Consider the following 18,195-nt stretch of genomic DNA (forward strand, 5'->3'; position numbering starts at 1 on the left):
AGGATCGCACTATAATGGGGAAAAGGGCATAGGTTCATAGGTTAGTACTAGGCTAACTGCCCTTGCAATCCTTTTTTTAAGCCTAGCCATTTATCCCCTGCGAGTTTCAAATCCTGTACCTTGTTTTTGTAAGGCAAACACCTTAACCATTAGGCCAGCCTCCCAACCCCCTTTATACATTTTAGTTGCCCAGCAGTACTTACTTTAAGTGAAATGAGTTTTTAGTGATTTTTTTGGGGATTGAATTGAAATTCAGAGAAATTAGTTTTCATTGAATCAGAGTAGACCCATGTGAGTGTGTGTGTGTTTATATATATATATATATATATATATATATATATATATATATATATATATATATATATATATATATATATGTATGTATGTATGTATATAAAATATCATGAATGCATTATTCTGTAAGCCTCTAATTATGAGTTCAAGCATACCATGCATGTGCAGCTCAATAAACCTTAAATGAGATGGACCTCTACTGTGAAATATTTTGGATTATTTAAAGTTTTAATTAGTTGTTTATTTTAATTATTTTTCTTGCACTAGAATGAGAGTGAGGGAGGATAAGCTATTTAAATTTTCTCTTCTCTCTTTAGTTGTGTGTTTGCCTAAAAGAGGCTTACACCCACTTCTATAGTCCATAAAATTTAGATGTGAAGAATTTAATTATTTGTTATTCTTTTTGTTTGTTATATATAGCTATAGGTAGCTGTATGGCGTTTCTTACTTGTGTTCTGTTTTGCAGTTTGTGTGAAGACTTTCACAGGACATAGAGAATGGGTGCGTATGGTACGACCTAATCAGGATGGCACCTTAATTGCAAGCTGTTCAAATGACCAGACAGTGCGAGTATGGGTAGTAGCAACAAAGGAATGCAAAGCTGAACTTCGAGAACATGAGCATGTGGTAGAATGTATTTCTTGGGCCCCAGAAAGTTCTTACGCTACTGTTTTGGAAGCTACAGGATCTGAGGTACTAGTTGTTTACATTTGATTTACTTCTATAGTTTTTATTGGAATGATAAAATTCCTGTTTGGAGTAGAATTTTCTCAAGCATTTTTTAAACCGAATGTTATACAGTGTGTCTGAATTTCACATGTTTTGGAGTTTTCCTACAGTATCCCCACAAGAGTCATTGGCTAAGCAGCCTGTAACAAGGCTTTATAGCCTTGCAGCATGAACTGTCATTTTTTTTTTCTTGCTTGAACAGCAGAGCTCTAGTCATCTGTATAACCAGCACTGGGAAACATTAAAATGTTTTTTTTTTCCTTCCCTTTTGACAACCATTGGTTTCTTGCTGCGAGGCGACGAATATTGGACATTGTTGAACATTGTTTTTGAAGAGAAGTGCATATTTCTTTACCCTCTTATTTGAAGTAGTTAAAATGTAACCAGTTTTGTCTCTGTTATAAGCTTTTTTCATTTAGGTTAGCCATCATCCAGTTTGTCGCCATCCCATCATAGACAGGCTGTGTGAGCTAGTCAGTCCACGGCTTTGTGCACGTGTGAGGGAGACGGCGGTAACCCACATGTAGGATAGTAATCCCCAGAAATAAGTGCACGAGTTGGAGGGATTGGTCTTTCAGCAGAGTTCCTCAGTTTTTTTCCTTAATTTTAAATGCTTTATTTAGATTAAAAGAGAATTTCTTCTTTGAGTTTAGAAGATATTTAATGTAATGACGTCTTAGCAGATGTTATCTATAATACTTTATCAGTATTATTTTTGTAGTCTTTAATTTGTTTGAATTACTCCCATGCTTTGAAGGTAGTTCTAAGGAGTTTTTAACATTTTTTTTCCAGAAATTTAGCTGCTAAAGTATAAAATACATTGAATGCAGTTTTATTAAGTGGGTCACAAACCATAGGAAGGTATTCATATTGTCATCAACGAGAGATTAACTTTTCCTAAGCAGCATAGTTAATGTTTGGGAAACAGCTGTGTGAATAAGGATCCCTGATGTTCTTCAAGTTTCACTGTTGTCGTCATTACCTGTGGGGTTATCTCTGCTGTGATAGCCCTCGGCCAGCCCGAATACCAGTCAGTGTTTTTCTGTCTGCTGCAGTCGCCTGTAGTCTGACATCAGGTTATCAGTGCTATAACGCAAGGCAGTTGACGTCATTACATCAGTCTTTCTTACAGTGGAGCCCGTAGCAGAAGCAGTTTGCAGAAGTGCCGGTCGGTTGTTACCAGAGTTTGAATTTCAGCAGAAAACGTCTTAAGCGAAGTACCCCATTGGGGACAATTTTTTTTCTTGCACTAACCGATGTCCGAAAAAGTTAACAATTGTCTTGCGTGTGGAAAGCAGATTCTATACAGAGATTTCCATTCTTACTGCGTTACTTGTTTAGGCCCAAACCACGACGTCAACCGTTGCCGGTTCTGTGCCCTCTCTAATTTGAGAACCATTCGCTGTAGAGCTCATTTTGTAGACCGTTATTTTCATGTTCTGTCTTCGCATTCTGATATGGCATCCGACAGCCAATAATCTGTGGACATTCTGAAAAAACACAGAGATAAGGATAGAGACAGACCCCACAAGGCTAAGCCTTCTGACGATGCTACAGGTAAGCAGGTTGTCAGTTCTCCACAATTCAGTTAGGCGCTTTCACAGTCCGTTATGCTCGATTCATTATCTGCATAGGCTCTACCGAGACCCCTTCGGAGTCCAGTATGCTGCAGAAATCTTCTTCGTCTTGTCTCTGCCTCTGTTGGGTCTGAAGCCACAACACAGACACTGGCTTCTGAAGAGGCCTTTTGAGCTTCCGAATCTTGACAAAAACTGACCTCTTCACATCCGATTATGGATTTTCTCAGACCTAGAAGCCAGGCCACTCCTAGGAAATCTGCTTCTAGCAGCCATCTTGCTCCTGCTCCACCACCCCAAGCACAAATGCTTAAAATGGCGGAGGGTTTCATCTTCTTTATCTGGAATAGTCAGGCCTTTACTTCTAAAAGGAAAAGGCACCCTTCTCCAGAAGTTGACAGAACAGGATTCTGTGGAATCTGACTATTCAGATTTTGAAGAACAGCAACCTCTGACTGCTTATGAGGATTCAGATGCAGAGGAATCCATACCTTTTGCCTCCCCTCCAGATGACCTTTCCTTTGGGGAAACCTTTCACACCCTTGGGGAACATTTCCAATGGGAATCTCAGGACTTTTCCCAGTCTAAGAAACAACTTGGAGAGTTTCTGGACCTGCCCCAGCACAAACCCCTGGCCATCCCCCCTATTTTAGAAGTGGTGGATGATGTGTTCCATGAATCCAGCTTAGCACCTGATGTCTCTTTCCCCGCTCCTAGTTAACCTGACATATATTACAGAGAACAGATTCTCACAAATACCTGTGCAGAAATCCTGCTGCAGACCCGGAGGTCATTACACAGGGACGCAAAGGAGCTAAGACTAGTTACGCCAAGAATCCTATTTCTTCTTACAAGGACTGCAGAGCTCTGAACAGATGGGGTAAAATAGTTTACACCTCTGCAACCTTGGCTGTCAGAGCACTCAATTGTCCGTTCCATATGTTAAAATTTCAGCAACACACTTTGTAACCATTAAAACAGAAAATGTCTACCTTTCCTGACTGTGCCAGTTGAAAAGAGTTAGCAGATTTACTGCACTCTGCTTGTCAAGTGGCCACATACTCATTACATGTGTATATGACGCCCTAGAAGCCTATAGTAGGGCAGCAGTGACAGGATTTGTCACTAGGAGACATGCATGACTGAAAGAACAACCTCTCCTTGATCATGTCAAGTCTAAATTTATTGATGCATCCCTAGATAAGAAGCGCTTGTTTGGAGTAAAAGCAAACAAGCTTAAAAAGATGGAAGACAAAGCAAAATCTATGCAAACAGTAAAAGATTTCTTTCAGGTCAATCTCCCAGGTTCAGCAGGAACTTTCCCTCTAAGCACTGGTCCTTCCCTGCACTTGACAGACAGGGCCAAGTTAAGGCCTACAGGGACAGACCATCCAGGCCCCTGTCCCAGGGCCAACAGAGAAGCAATCAGTGGACCACTTCAGCCCCAAAGGCAAGGGAGTTCTAAGCAACCCTTCTATGGCAAAAGCTCTCAGTGACTCCCTCTCCCCCTCTACCTTCCCTTCGCTCATCAAAAACTAGGAGGAAGGCTCTCCCTCTTCAAAGAAAATTGGCTTTCTATAACAAAGGACCAATGGGTCTTAAAGTTCGTTTTTCAGGGATACAAATTCTCTTTCAGTGAACTCCCAATTCCAAGAGGGTACCCAGACTTACCTCCAAATCAGTGGGCAGAGGCATTGAAACTGGTCCAAACTCTTATATTCCAGGGGGCAGTAGATCCTGTCCCCTCAGATCAAACAGGCAAAGGCTTTTATTCCAGACTATTCCTTGTTCCCAGAAAAGAGGGCACTTTTCGCCCCATCCTGTATCTATCCATTCTAAACACTTCCCTGGTGGTCTCCAGATTCAAAATGCTAACTTTGCAGCATCTGCTAACAAAAAATGCCTTGCTAGTGACCCTAGACCTAAACGATGCCTACCTCCACATCCCCATAAAGGGCTCCTCCAGGAAATTCCTGCGCTTCAAAGCAGGATCGCAACACTTTCAGTTCTCTGCGCTGCCCTTTGGCTTATCTACTGCACCCAGAGTGTTCACCAAATGCTTAGCCGTGGCCTTAGCATTTTGCATGCAGAGAAATATACAGATTTACCCTTACCTGGATGACTGCCTCATTCAGGCAGAGTGCATAGAAAAGATGCTCCAGGACGTTCTCTTTGTCAAATCCCTCCTAACCTCCCTAGTTTTCACCATCAATGAGAAGAAAGCAAAGCAAACTCCCACTAGGAAGATTATTTTCTTGGGAGCTCTGCTAAACACAGCATCCCAAATGGCCTTCCTGTCCCCAGAAAAGCAGAGCTTCCTCCCTCTCTACTTTACCCAGCTGGCTTCCAGAAGTCACCTCACCGTGAGGAAGTTCCTGCAAGCCCTGGGATACATGGCATCTTGCATCCTTCTAATTCCTCTGGCCAGGCTTCACATGAGAAAACTTCAGTGGTATCTAAAGAACCTTTGGTGTCAGCAGTCTCAGTCTCTAGAGACCCCTCCCTCTGATCCCATGTATAAGGGGCTAGTTTCTCTGGTGGGCAGAGGCCTGTGCCAGTTACAAGGGTCTTCCCTTCATCCTCCGCCCTACTGGCCAGAACATCACCACCAACGCCTCAGACATTGCTTGAGCTGCTCACCTAGCAAGGCAGGTGCACCCGAGGTCTTTGGGATGCCCAATACCTTCACTTACACATCAATCAGAAAGAAATGATGGCAGTACAAAAGGCTCTGACATCTTTCAAACCCCATCTCAGGCCAGGGGTTCTCTTTATAAAAACAGACAACACCACAATAATGTGGTATATCAGCAAACGGGGGAGGACCTAATCTTACCCCCTGTGCAGGTTAGTCATGATCCTCTGGCTTACAGCCACCTCCATGGTTCTACACCTAATTGCCCAATACCAATACCTACCAGGCATCAACAACACCCTTGCAGACCACATAAGCAGAAACTTACTGGGCCCCCATGAATGGCAGCTCTACAGGGAAATCTTTCTGCAAATCACTAAGGAGTGGGGGACTCTGGAAGTGGATCTCTTTGCCTCGCACCTCAACCAACAGCTGCAAAAGTTCTGTACAAGGGAGTATCACCCCCTAGCGTGGAAGGTGGATGCCTTGACCTTCCCCTGAACTCCCTCTTTGTGTACGCGTTCCTTCCTCTTCCCCTTATTCCCAAGAAGGTACTGATCAGAATAAGGGAAGAGGGACCAAAGGCCATCCTCATTGCTCCAGACTGGCCCACACAGCATTGTTACCCCTTACAGCGCATCCTGACCTTACAGCCCCCGAGCAGCTTCCCCTGAACCCAGACCTCTTGACACAGGTGAGGGGGATGCTACTGCACCCAGACTTGCAAGATTCTCAATCTTTTAGCATGGCTTGTACCTTAAAAGCTAACAAGGAGTCCCTGTTAAGCAAACCGGTCCTAGACATCATCACAGAGGCCAGAAGGCCCAGCCCCAGAAAATCAAACGCAGGGAAATGGAAAAGATTCTGCTCCTGGAACCAGTCCAAAAGGGCTACTACCTCCCATCCTTCCATCCCTCTTATCTTGGATTATCTAGCAGAGTTGCTCAATAGTGGCCTCTTTCTCCTCTATTAAAATCCATGCCTCCACCATTTCTGCCCATTATGATTCAGACCCACCCCTCTTCGCTCATCCTTTGATTCATTCCTCAGAGGGGCTTCTAATATCAGACCACCCAGAAGGCCCCCCACACCTCTCTGGGACCTGAATTATGTTCTAACAAAACTAGCCTTACATCCTTTCAAACCTGCTGCTTCTACAGAATTGAAGTACCTCTCCTGGAATACGTCCTTCCTACTAGCTATTGCCTCAGCCAAAAGGGTTTCAGAACTTCAGGCTTTCAAGGCTGTTGAGCCCTTCATCATTTTTCATGCAGACAGGGTCTCCCTGAGGACTAACCCCTCCTTTATGCCCAATGTTGTATCTGATGTGACCCTCAACCATGCCATACACCTACCCACCTTCTTTCCCAACCCTCAAAATAAGGGGGAAAGAATTCTACACTCGCTAGACGTGCACAGACAACTCAAATGCTATCTGGACCGTACTAAACCATTCAGAAAACAGACCAACCACTTGTCAGCTTTATCCCTGGGGCAGGGGGAAGCCCATTTCCAAACAAAACATTTCCAAATGGATATCGCACTTTATCCGTTTCTGCTACAGACTTCATGGGAACCCCCCCCAAGTCTATCCATACCCATTCCACTAGGGCAGTCTCCACTTCCACAGCCTTCCTCAGAGGAGTCCCCACCAGGGACATCTTGGAAGCTGCCACCTGGACCTCTGTCCATACATTTACAAAGCACTACCACCTACCTCTTTTTTGCTAAGTCAAGGGCAGTGTTTGCCTCTGCAGTTCTGCCAGGCCTGCTAACCCATGCCTAGAACTCTAACCTATCTTTCCACCCCTCTCCTCAGCTTTGGGGATCCTCCCACAGGTGTGATGACTGCAGCAGTGAAACACAAAGAACATAGTACAGTTGAGTACACTTACCATAAATGCAGATGTTCAAGTGTATTCACTTTTGCAGTCCTGGTTTCCTTCCCTCCATCCCCCATATAGCATCATCCCCTACGGGGACATAAGCTTCCCTCGATGGCTTTTAGCCACCAGGACTACTTTTCCTCATTTCCTTGTGATTCTGACAGGTTAGGGCAAGAAAAACTGATGTAATGACATCGGCTGCCTTGCTTTATAGCACTGATGACCTGACATCAGACTGCAGGCAACAACAGCTCACGCAAAAAACATTGACTGTGGTATTCAAGCTGACCGAGGGCTACCACAGCAGGAATAACCCACAGGTGATTACTGCAACAGTGAATACACTCGAACATCTACATTTATGATAAGTGTACACAACTGTACTTCCTTAAACACCATTGTCTTTCTAGTTGCCTGCCCCTTGTGTTAATTTAACAACATCTCTCCTTCCCTCTCTCCTTTCATTAGTTGGTGTAAGCACAAAATTATCATTTTGTGAAATCACTCCCCTTCAACTATTTAAATTTATTAGCCATCCCATAGTATTCCATAGTACCAGAATACAGAAATGCCCACCTCCTTTCAGTCTGTCTTGCTCTTTTAAAATTAGTGGCTCTCCACTTAGTTAAAACTTAAATTTCCCACTTTCGTATCTAACTGCTTAGTGCACACTGCAGTGTTTAGGATAAATCTTTTTTTTTCATCTTACCTTTAGACATCTAGTGCAAGACCACCAGTTATTGGAAAGCTCACATTCTGCCTTTCTGTAGTCATCTTGGGATTATTGCTTCTGTTTTCTCCTGGTGAGCGAAGGAATACAGGGACATTATTTCCTGGAGACGAGAGTGCTGCTCACCAGAAATCCTAATAACTGTTTTATAGGTGACCTATTTGCATGCAGGACAACTAATTTGCAGTGACATGCACTGTCTAGATTGTTGCAAACCAGATACTCCTGTCAGTGATTGATATTCTCACTCAAACTGCCTAATCAATAAAAAGGGTCCGTTGCCATGGATATGAACTTTCCTTCTGTCTCTGTTACTGCCTTGGTGGATATGGGCATCCTGAGGCAATGTAAAAAATGCCTCATGTTTACTGACAACCAGTTAAGTCACAAACTGATATGGTATGTTAGAGATGTATTTACATAATGTCACTGGAGGCAAAGCTCTCACGTAAAAGTACTCCTAATGTCAGTAGACACAAGCAACCTGTAAATAGTTCATCTCCCAGGCCCATGCTTACACTTACCAAGGGTATCAGAACTTGTCAGAGGTTTGGGATGCATAGCTAGGCTTAAGAAGGCCCTTGTGGTCATTAGCCTGGTAATCTTTTGTGAAGCTATGTGGTTTTGTACATCCTAAGGGCCTTTCCAGGACCCACATGGGAAACCATCCTCTAAAGGCAGAGGAGGAGGGTTTAATGGTAGGCGTTGCCCTAGAGGCAGAGGGGGCCCACAAAACCAGGGCTTTAGAGACACCTTTTCCGACGAGCCCTGTCACTGTTCCTGAAGTGCTGCTTGACTGTCCATCTCTGGAGGGAATCAGGGGTCAACTTGTTTTGTACTAAGAAGCCTGGACCCATTTGACTCAAAATCCCTGGGTGCTAAGCATAATATCTAGAGGCTACTATACTCCCCCATCTCCAAGAACTTCACTGTCGTGCCACCCAATCAGAGTGAGAAGACAGCATAGGAAGTTCAATAGATTCTTCAACATAGTCATCCAAGAGGTCCCAGCCATGCAAAGAGTTTTCAGAACCTACTCCTGCTTCTTTTTGGTGCCAAAAAAGACTGGGACCCAAAACCCATTTTGGATCTAAGCAAGTTAAATGATTACGGTTCAGTCCTTTCTGCCTTTGTTGTGCAAGGATGACTGTATGTGCTCAGTAGATCTCAAGGATGTGTACTGTCGCATCAAAATAGACAGGCTCTCCAGGAGATACCTGCACTTTAGGCTGGGAGCCAATCATTTCCAGTTCAGGACACTGCCCTTAGGGCTCACCGTAGCCCCTCAGGTGTTCATCAAATGCATGGCAGTGGTAGCAGCTCACATGAGACTCAGAATTCCATGTGTTTTCATACCTAGACTATTGGCTTCTTACCATCCCCATGAGGCATCAACTAATCCAAGCTAGAGATTACTTACTCCAACTTTCACACTCACTGGGCATCACTGTAAATGGAACCCTAGCAAGACCGTCCAGGCTTACTTTCCTGGTCTGTTAAATACTTTTAACCTTGCAAAAGGCTTCCACTAAGAAAGTATAAATCAGTAAGTGGAAAAGGTTCATCATTTGGGTACAGATAGAAATAGTGACCCTTTTTCAGCACCAGTTTTGGATGTTTTTCTCAGTATTCTATTTGAGGAAGGAGCTAGCTTCTCTACCATCAAGCTTCAATTTGCTGCTATTTCTAATTTTCGCACTGCAGGTCAGTCTCGTTCCCTATTCACCTTTAAATCATGCAAATCCTTCATGAAAGGTATTTTCTTGTTGAGGCCTCCTTGGGATCACATTGTTTTGCAGGTTTTGACTCTGGGACCCTTCGAACCAGCTGCAAGTTGCGACATGAAGTTTTTGTCATGTAAGACCATCGTTTTGGTGGCTGTAACTTCAGCTAAGAGAATTTCCAAACTTACAAGCCTTATCCACCAAACCATCTTACATATTTTTTCATAAGAACAGTTACTTTACATACCAGTCCCTCCTTTATGCCTAAAGTAGCCATAGAAAGCAATATCAGTCAATCCTTCCACTTACTAGTGTTCTTTCCAGTTTCTCTAATAAAGGGGACTATGTTCTACACCTTCTAGACATTCATAACTCTGTTTCTTTCTGCAGAGAATTAAACAACACAGGAAGTCTGACCAACTGTTTGTAGCCTTCTCAGCTAAGAAAGTAGGTCAAGATGTGTCCAAGATTACCTTAAAATGGATAACTAGCTGTATTTCTTTTATTTATTCTCAAAAGGGCCTATAATTACGTTGACCACCTAGGGCACATTCCACCAGAGCTGTGGCTACTACTTCCTCCTCTTGTTCTAGAACCTCCATTGATGATATTTGTGCAGAAGCGACAAGGTCATAACAGTCTCATCTTTTTGGTACACCAAGTTGGATATGGTTTCTAGGAGTAAGGCTTCCTTTGGCTCGATGGTGTTCTGGCATATACTTCCATGAAGGCCACCCAGGAATTTTCGTATCTGGGGACTCTGACTCTGTCATGAGGAGGAATGAAGAAGACAGCATCAGATTAAAAGGTTCTGTCTTACCGTATCTTGGCTTCTGTGTTGTCTGTCTGCATTCCTCCTCACTTCCCCACCCAGCCATCCCCCTGTCTTATTCTTCTAGAGGATAATGGAAAATGATGGGGCGCATAGGTCCCATGTCTCAGCCACATTTGCCATTCCTTTGCTGTCTGGGTGCTGAATGTATGGAATCAGCAAACTCTATCTGAGGTGCTTGTTTGGAAGTAGTGCATTATGAGTAAAAGGGAGGAGCTCAAGAGTTGGATCCAAGTGTGAAGAATATGGCAGAGCTGGATCCAAAGGTTGGATCTGAGACCCTATCATGAGGAGGAATGAAGATAGACAACATAGATGCCAAGTTATAGTAAGACGTAAACTTTTATTCTGCCAACAGCTAGTTCTTGTGGTTGTTTCCATACATGGCTCTAGTGCTAGTTTGGCTAGAGACATTTCTGTTTGAGACTGATGAGGAATCTGATGTGGATAATGGTCAATTCCTTTTTGATAGAGAGTCCAGTTAACTCTTGATTCTTCAGAAGGTGAACCTGAGCCCAAGTCCAAACAAGTGTTCACTTTTCTTCAGATGATTTGTAGATTTAGTGATGTTTTTGATTTGGGAACTGCACCAGAGTTAGGCAGGGTATGTGATCGTACAGAGGGCAAGATGCCCAGTTCTGTAGTTATTCCCTCCCTCTCGTATAAATACATAGTTGTTATGCACAAAAAATACATATACGTATGTCTTATTGGCACATACGTATATGTATCTTTGTGCATAACAACTATGTATTTATACAGTACAGATGTTCATCGTGCATACAGCTGCAGTCATAACAGATGGGTTCTCCTGCCGTCAGGCGGGTCCTCGGTCGGCCGAATTCCAAAGTCTAGGTCTGGCGTCGGTTGTCGTTGCTTCTTCCCTGACGTCAGTGCAACAGGGGTATAAAAGAACCAGCCGACGCCATTTTCTTCAGTCTTTCTTGCCGCGCAGTGCCCGAAGCAGAAGCAGTTCGCAAGTGCCGGTCTGCCAGCTCCTGAAATTACGAAAATTTTGCAACCGAAGTCGTCTTGAAAGCTAAGTACCCCGTTGGGGAAACTTTTCTTGCCTCAGACCGATGTCAGACAAAGTTAATAATTGTATTTCATGTGGGAAGCAAATACCGCATAAGGATTTTCATTCCCTCTGTATTCCTTGTTTAGGCCCAGACCACGACATCTCGGTCTGTCGTTTCTGTGCTACATTCAACAAACGCACCGTTAAGTGTTGGGCGGAGTTCGCCCAGCATTATTTTGGCAAAAAATTTAACTATATTAGGTCGTCGGATACTCCGACTCCAGTTTTGTCTAAAAAGCGCAAAGATAAGGACCGACACACGAGGTCCGCGACCTCTACCGACACCACGCCAAAGCTGACTACAGGTAGTCCGGTTCTCAGCAAGGTGCCTACGCAGCCCCTGACTACCGTCGACACTTCATTGGCGGTGTCTTCTGTGCCCGAGGTCGCAGGCTCCTCGGCCCACACCCCGACTACAGATACCGAAGCCACTCTTGGTGGTGAATCTCAAAATGTAGACAGGTCTGCCTCCTCTCAAGGTGTCTTCAGACCTTCCTCTTCTTTTTCCATCAAGGCTTTCACTAAGTCTAAAGCAGCCATGCATTCTAAGAGACAGGCTACACAGGACCCATCTCCAGGCCCCATGCCTAAAAAACAGATGCTTAAAATGGCTGAGGATTTAATTACTCTTATCAGGGGTTCTCAAACCCCCGGACAAAGGCCCAGAGTGGAGGAAGAATCCCTCCTCTGATCAGGCCTCCATTATATCAGAGCACTCTGATGAACAGGAACATTCTTACTCCCCTTTTGAAGATTCTGATGCAGAGGAGTCCATTCCCTCTGTATCCCCCCCAGAGGATTACTCATTTGGGGAAACCTTGCATACCTTAAGGGAACACTTCCACTGGGAAGGCCAAGAGTACTCAGATTCCAAGAAAAGGCTTAGGGAATTTCTCTTGCTACCTCAGCACAGGCTTCTGGCTATACCTCCTGTCTTGGACATACTAGATGATGTGTACTCGGAGGCCTGCCTTAACCCGGATTCTTTACCTCCAGCCCCAGTCAAGCCTGACAGGTACTACCGGGTTCCTGACTCACACCAATTTCTATACAAAAGCCATGCTGCTGACCCAGAAACTATCTCACAGGGCCCCAAGGGAATTAAGGCCTCCACTGCTAAAAATCCATTACCTTCCGAGAGAGATTCCAGATCCTTAGAAAGGTGGGGGAAAAAGGTATATACATCGGCCACCTTAACCATGAGGGCATTAAACTGCCAGTTCCATATGCTAAAGTACCAACAGTTTCTGTTATCACAATTGAGAAGTAAAATGTCACAACCTGAACAACCAGACTTGAAGGAGTTGCAGGATTTGATGCATAGTGCAGAACAAGTGGGTTCTACCTTGCAATGTGGTTTTGATGCTCTAGAGGCCTCATGTAGAGCTGCTGTTACAGGATCAGTCATACGTAGACATGCCTGGCTCAAGGAACAAACCTTACCAGATCATGTCAAAGCTAAATTACTAGATGCCCCTCTACAAAAGGATGTATTATTTGGTGCTAATGCTGAGGAGGTATTAAAGAAAATGGAGGAAAAGGCTAAATCAATGCAAACAGTGAAAGATTTTCTGCAGGTACAACCCCCACATTTCAGTAGAAATTGGCCTTCCAAAAATTGGTCCTTTCCAGCCACGGACAGACCCCAAAGAGGTAGATACAGGCGCCCGAGGGGCAGAGGGCAATCCCAAGGATCGTTTAGAGGCAGACAATGGCAAGCTCCTACACAAAGAGGTGGTGAGGATAGTTTGCAGCCATTCAGAAAACAATTCCAATGACTTTCCCCTTTGCATGCCAAGCAAGGCTCAAATGGCAGCACCCTTAGGCGGAAAACTGGCATTATTTTCAAAAAATTGGCATATTGTCACAAAAGACAAATGGATCCTGGACATTATAAACAGAGGCTACAGATTCCATTTTCACACCCTTCCAAAAATGAGAGGCATGCCAAACCTGCCACACAATCAAAGGGCAGAGGCACAAAGGCAAATTTCAGATTTCATAGACATGAAAGCTATTCAAGAGGTACCTACTCACGAGCAAGGTCAAGGTTTTTATTCCAGGCTATTCCTGGTACCAAGGAAGGGAAAAGATTGGAGACCTATTTTGGACCTATCCATCCTAAACACATTTGTACTCGTACCAAAATTCAAGATGCTCACTTTACTGCAGCTTCTTCCCATGCTGGGCAAGGTGTCTTGGCTGGTAACATTGGACCTCAAGGAGGCATACCTGCATGTCCCAATCAGACAAAATTGCAGAAGATACCTCAGATTTCTTGCAGGTTCAACCCATTATCAATTCTCTGCATTGCCCTTTGGCTTATCTACTGCGCCCAGAGTATTCACGAAATGCCCGGCATCAGTAATTGCCTACTGCAGACTTCAAGGGATACAAATATACCCCTATTTGGACGACTGCCTGATCCAAGCAGACACCAAACACATACTTCTGAAACATCTGGCTTATGTAATAATGTTGTTGAATTCTCTGGGATACACAGTCAACAAAAAGAAATCAAGGCTAATACCCTCTCGGAAAATAATTTTCCTGGGTGCCAACTTGGACACAAACACCCAGATGGCCTACCTCACGCCAGAGAAGCAGGGGCAACTAACTCAATACTTCAGAACACTAGCAAATTTCACCAGGCTGACTGCAAGGAAAATCCTGCAGGTTCTGGGATTCATGACATCTTGCATCTTACTAATCCCATGTGCAAAGCTGCATATGAGGAAACTTCAATGGTACCTGAAAAACCTATGGTCTCAACACAGCCACAGTTTGGAAACAATAATACCACTAATTCCATGTCTTCAAAAGGAATTAATGTGGTTGGCTCAAGCATGCCAAACAAACACAGGTCTCCCATTCAGCAAGCCTCAAGCAAATCATGTCATCACAACAGATGCCTCGGACTACGCCTGGGGCGATATGACAGATCGGTGCATTCAGGGCAAATGGTCCCAAAAGAAAAGCACCTTCACATCAATCAAAAGGAAATGCTAGCAGTAATAAATGCTATTATAGCTTTCAAAGACCTTCTGCATCCAGGTCAACTATTGATCAGGACAGACAACACCACAGTAATGTGGTACATAAACAAACAGGGAGGAACCCATTCATACCCCCTATGCAGGCTGGCCATGTCACTTTGGAACATGGCTCTGGACTTACAAATCGAACTGCAAGCACAGTACTTGCCAGGCAAGGAAAACACGCTGGCAGACAACCTAAGCAGAAATATGACAGATCCACACGAATGGAAGTTGCATCCTCAAGTTTTTACAGAGATAATTCAAGCATGGGGAAGGCCAGACATAGATCTCTTTGCCTCCCACAAAAATCACCAATTGACAAAATTCTGCTCAAGGATTTTTCATCCAAAGGCCTGGAGAGTGGACACTATGTCTTTCAGTTGGACAGCAATGACAGTTTATGCCTTCCCACCTCTTCCTCTGCTGCCCAAAGTTCTATTAAAAACCAGAGCAGACAGACCAAAGATGATTCTCATTGCTCCAGACTGGCCAAGACAACACTGGTACCCACTCCTGAGGAGCCTGACGCATTCCCCACCATGGACCCTGCCTCTAATGCCTCTTCTTCTGACTCAGCACAGCTTCAAAACTCTTCACAGTCAGCTGAAAACACTCAATCTAGCCGCATGGAAGATTCCTTAACATCACAGCAGACCCTACTCTCCAAGGAGGTGCAGGATGTCATTTTGGAGGCCAGAAGGTCGTCTACTAGAAAAGCTTACTCCGCAAAATGGAAACGGTTTTGTGCCTGGAATGAGAAAAAGGGCCAGAATCCTGGAAAACTGAATTTACCTCAAATATTACAGTATCTAGCTGAGCTGCTAAGCAGTGGACTTTCATTCTCCTCCATCAAAATCCATGCCTCAGCCATTTCTGCAGAATACAACACTGATCCACCTTTATTCTCTCACCCCCTCTTAAGACAGTTCCTCAGAGGGGCTAAGAATCTAAAACCCCCAAGGAAACAACCAGTACCTGCTTGGGATCTCAATTTCCTTCTAGAAAAGCTGACCTTGCCTCCTTTTGAGCCAGCTGCCTCAACAGATTTGCAATATTTATCCTGGAAAACAGCTTTCCTTCTGGCTATTACCTCAGCTCGTAGGGTATCGGAACTACAAGCTCTCATGGCTGTGCAGCCTTTTATCATCTTCCATCAGGACAGAGTTTCCTTACGAACCAACCCGTCCTTTATGCCAAAAGTGGTATCCAGGGTAGCTTTGAATCAGGCTATACACTTACCTACCTTTTATCCCAATCCTCAAAACAAAGGGGAGAGATTACTACATTCCTTGGACATCCACAGACAACTGCGTTATTATTTGGACAGAACAAAGCCCTTCAGAAAATCAGAACAGCTCTTTGTGTCCTATGCTATAGGAGCTCAAGGGAAGCCAATTTCCAAACAGACAATCTCAAAATGGATAGCCCACTGCATATGCTTTTGTTATTCTTTTCATGGCAAAACTGTACCTACAGGCATCAGATCTCACTCCACAAGGGCCACGGCTACCTCTGCAGCTTTCCTCAGAGGAGTTCCTACCAAAGATATTTTGGAAGCAGCCACTTGGAGTACCTTCTCCAAGCACTACCACCTTCCATTATACTCCAAATCTAGAGCAGGCTTTGCCACTGCAGTCTTGCAGGGCATTCTGGCTCCTCCTAGTTCCACCTAGTGCCTACCACCCCTTTCTTAGCTTTGGGATTCTACCCATCTGTTATGACTGCAGCTGTATGCACGATGAACATAGTACAGTTTTGTACCTACCATAAATGTAGATGTTCGAGTGCTAATACAGCTGCAGTCCAGGTTTCCATCCCTCTTTCCCCTCTTGGGACAGGCCTATTGGCTAACACCTCCTCATACAACCTGATTGGGGTATTCATTCATGGTGTATTTGCTTGCACTACTGTATTTTGATTATATGGCATTGCTTTATTACACAAATGTATGTATTGCCTTCCTTCTGGGGCAAGAAAAACTGAAGAAAATGGCGTCGGCTGGTTCCTTTATACCCCTGTCGCACTGACATCAGGGAAGAAGCGACGACAACCGACGCCGGACCTAGACTTTGGAATTCGGCGACCGAGGACCCGCCTGACGGCAGGAGAACCCATCTGTTAAGACTGCAGCTGTATTAGCACTCGAACATCTACATTTATGGTAGGTACAAAACTGTACTTTTTATTGACCTCAGTTTTAGGGGTTATTGGTCTGCACACATTTTTTTACTTTATTGTAAATGCACATCCATTTTTAGTAACCCATTGTGCTTTAAGTATTTTAATTACATAATTGTTTGTCATTTGTGTATTATAAAAACCTGAAAGTGTTGGGAAATTATTCTGATTAAGTTCACTATCAGTGGACGAAAGCACTCAGTAATTTATTTTATCATTTGTCAGTCTGTTTTATTGGCAGGCTATGTTACTTCATTTTATTTTGGTTTCACCTGATAGAGGGAAAATGGTTAGATCTGCAAAGCAAAAAGATCTCTGTACTTATCTAGCCTTTAGAACGTTAAATTATCAAGGCTGTATGTGGAAATGTATTTCGCTTTGTGCAAACAGTTTGATTTGAATTGGCTGCTTCCATACCTGGAGAGCAAAAGTCTTGTATGAATGTCTCTGGTTTCAAAACATGCTTTGAGAGGTGTACTTTTAATGTGCAGATACAATATCGGGAAATACTGCTTCTATTGTATTAAAATGGTATGCTTGGTCACATAATCAGAACAAGTTTGATTTATAAGGCAAAACTTTGACTGCACCATTTAAGTTTTGAACTGGTGTTTAGATCCTCTGTTACACAGATTCTAAGTCAGTGGGATGATGGAGGCAAATTACTGCATAGGATATCTAGGAAGTTTCGTATACCCAAATTCTCTCCAAATAAGGTGTCTTCCTTCAAGAGACATGACAAACAAAACCAAATGGAGGATGTTCCTTTCCAAAAAAAAAAAAAATCAAGCCCCTGCAAAGAAATGACTAGGCCAAGTCACAGAGCACCTGTATTCCCTCGCCTTCCTTCTCTTAGTTCTCCTTCCCCCAGGTTCTCTCTCCAAGTCCTGCAGGCTGGCCATACACAGTCTCAGACAAATGGGTTCTGAGAATAATTCAGAGACGATACACTTGGCACTGGATAAAAAATCCTCCCCCTTTCAGGGGAATCCCACCACACCCACCAGACGAGGTCTTGCATTTTTCTGTACTGCTCCATCACATTGTGTACAAGTAGGGGTCATAGAACTACTGCCTATGATACACAAAGGCAAATGATTTTACTCCAGCATTTTTTTGGTACCCAAAAAGGAGCATTCTTCAGTACCCACCCTATATTTGTCATTTATAAGCACCTTTATAAAGTTCCAAATTTCAAAAAGCTTACCTTACAGTCAGTCCTAGCATTTCTTCCAGACTGCTGTTTTATGGTGACTCTAGATCACAGAGAGACTTGTATTCCTGTTCCCAGTTTCAATAAATTTTTGAGATTTGCTGTGTCTAGCTTTCCACTTTTCAGCATTACTCTTTAGGCTATCTGTTGCACCTTGAGGGTTTATAAAGATGTTCTTCGTTCCACATTGCTGCAGTCCTAACTATTGGGTAGTCCGCTGTCCAGTCGGCCCGAATACCAGAGTATATGGCTGACGTCGGTCAGGGCGCATTAGACTGACG

The 18,195-nt window shown here is 43.8% G+C and overlaps 1 protein-coding gene across 1 annotated transcript in view; it reads left to right on the top strand.

The window, feature by feature from the left end:
- Positions 1-18,195, top strand: part of PAFAH1B1 (platelet activating factor acetylhydrolase 1b regulatory subunit 1) — a 916,257-nt gene that overhangs the window by 474,819 nt on the left and 423,243 nt on the right. The window contains exon 4 of the mRNA XM_044054884.1: positions 761-987. Within this exon, the coding sequence (XP_043910819.1) occupies positions 761-987 (227 nt within the window). The remainder of the gene's footprint in view (positions 1-760; positions 988-18,195) is intronic.

This window comes from Protopterus annectens, chromosome 13.part0 (assembly GCF_019279795.1).
Source record: "Protopterus annectens isolate FY-2018-M chromosome 13.part0, PAN1.0, whole genome shotgun sequence".
Taxonomy (NCBI): domain Eukaryota; kingdom Metazoa; phylum Chordata; order Ceratodontiformes; family Protopteridae; genus Protopterus; species Protopterus annectens.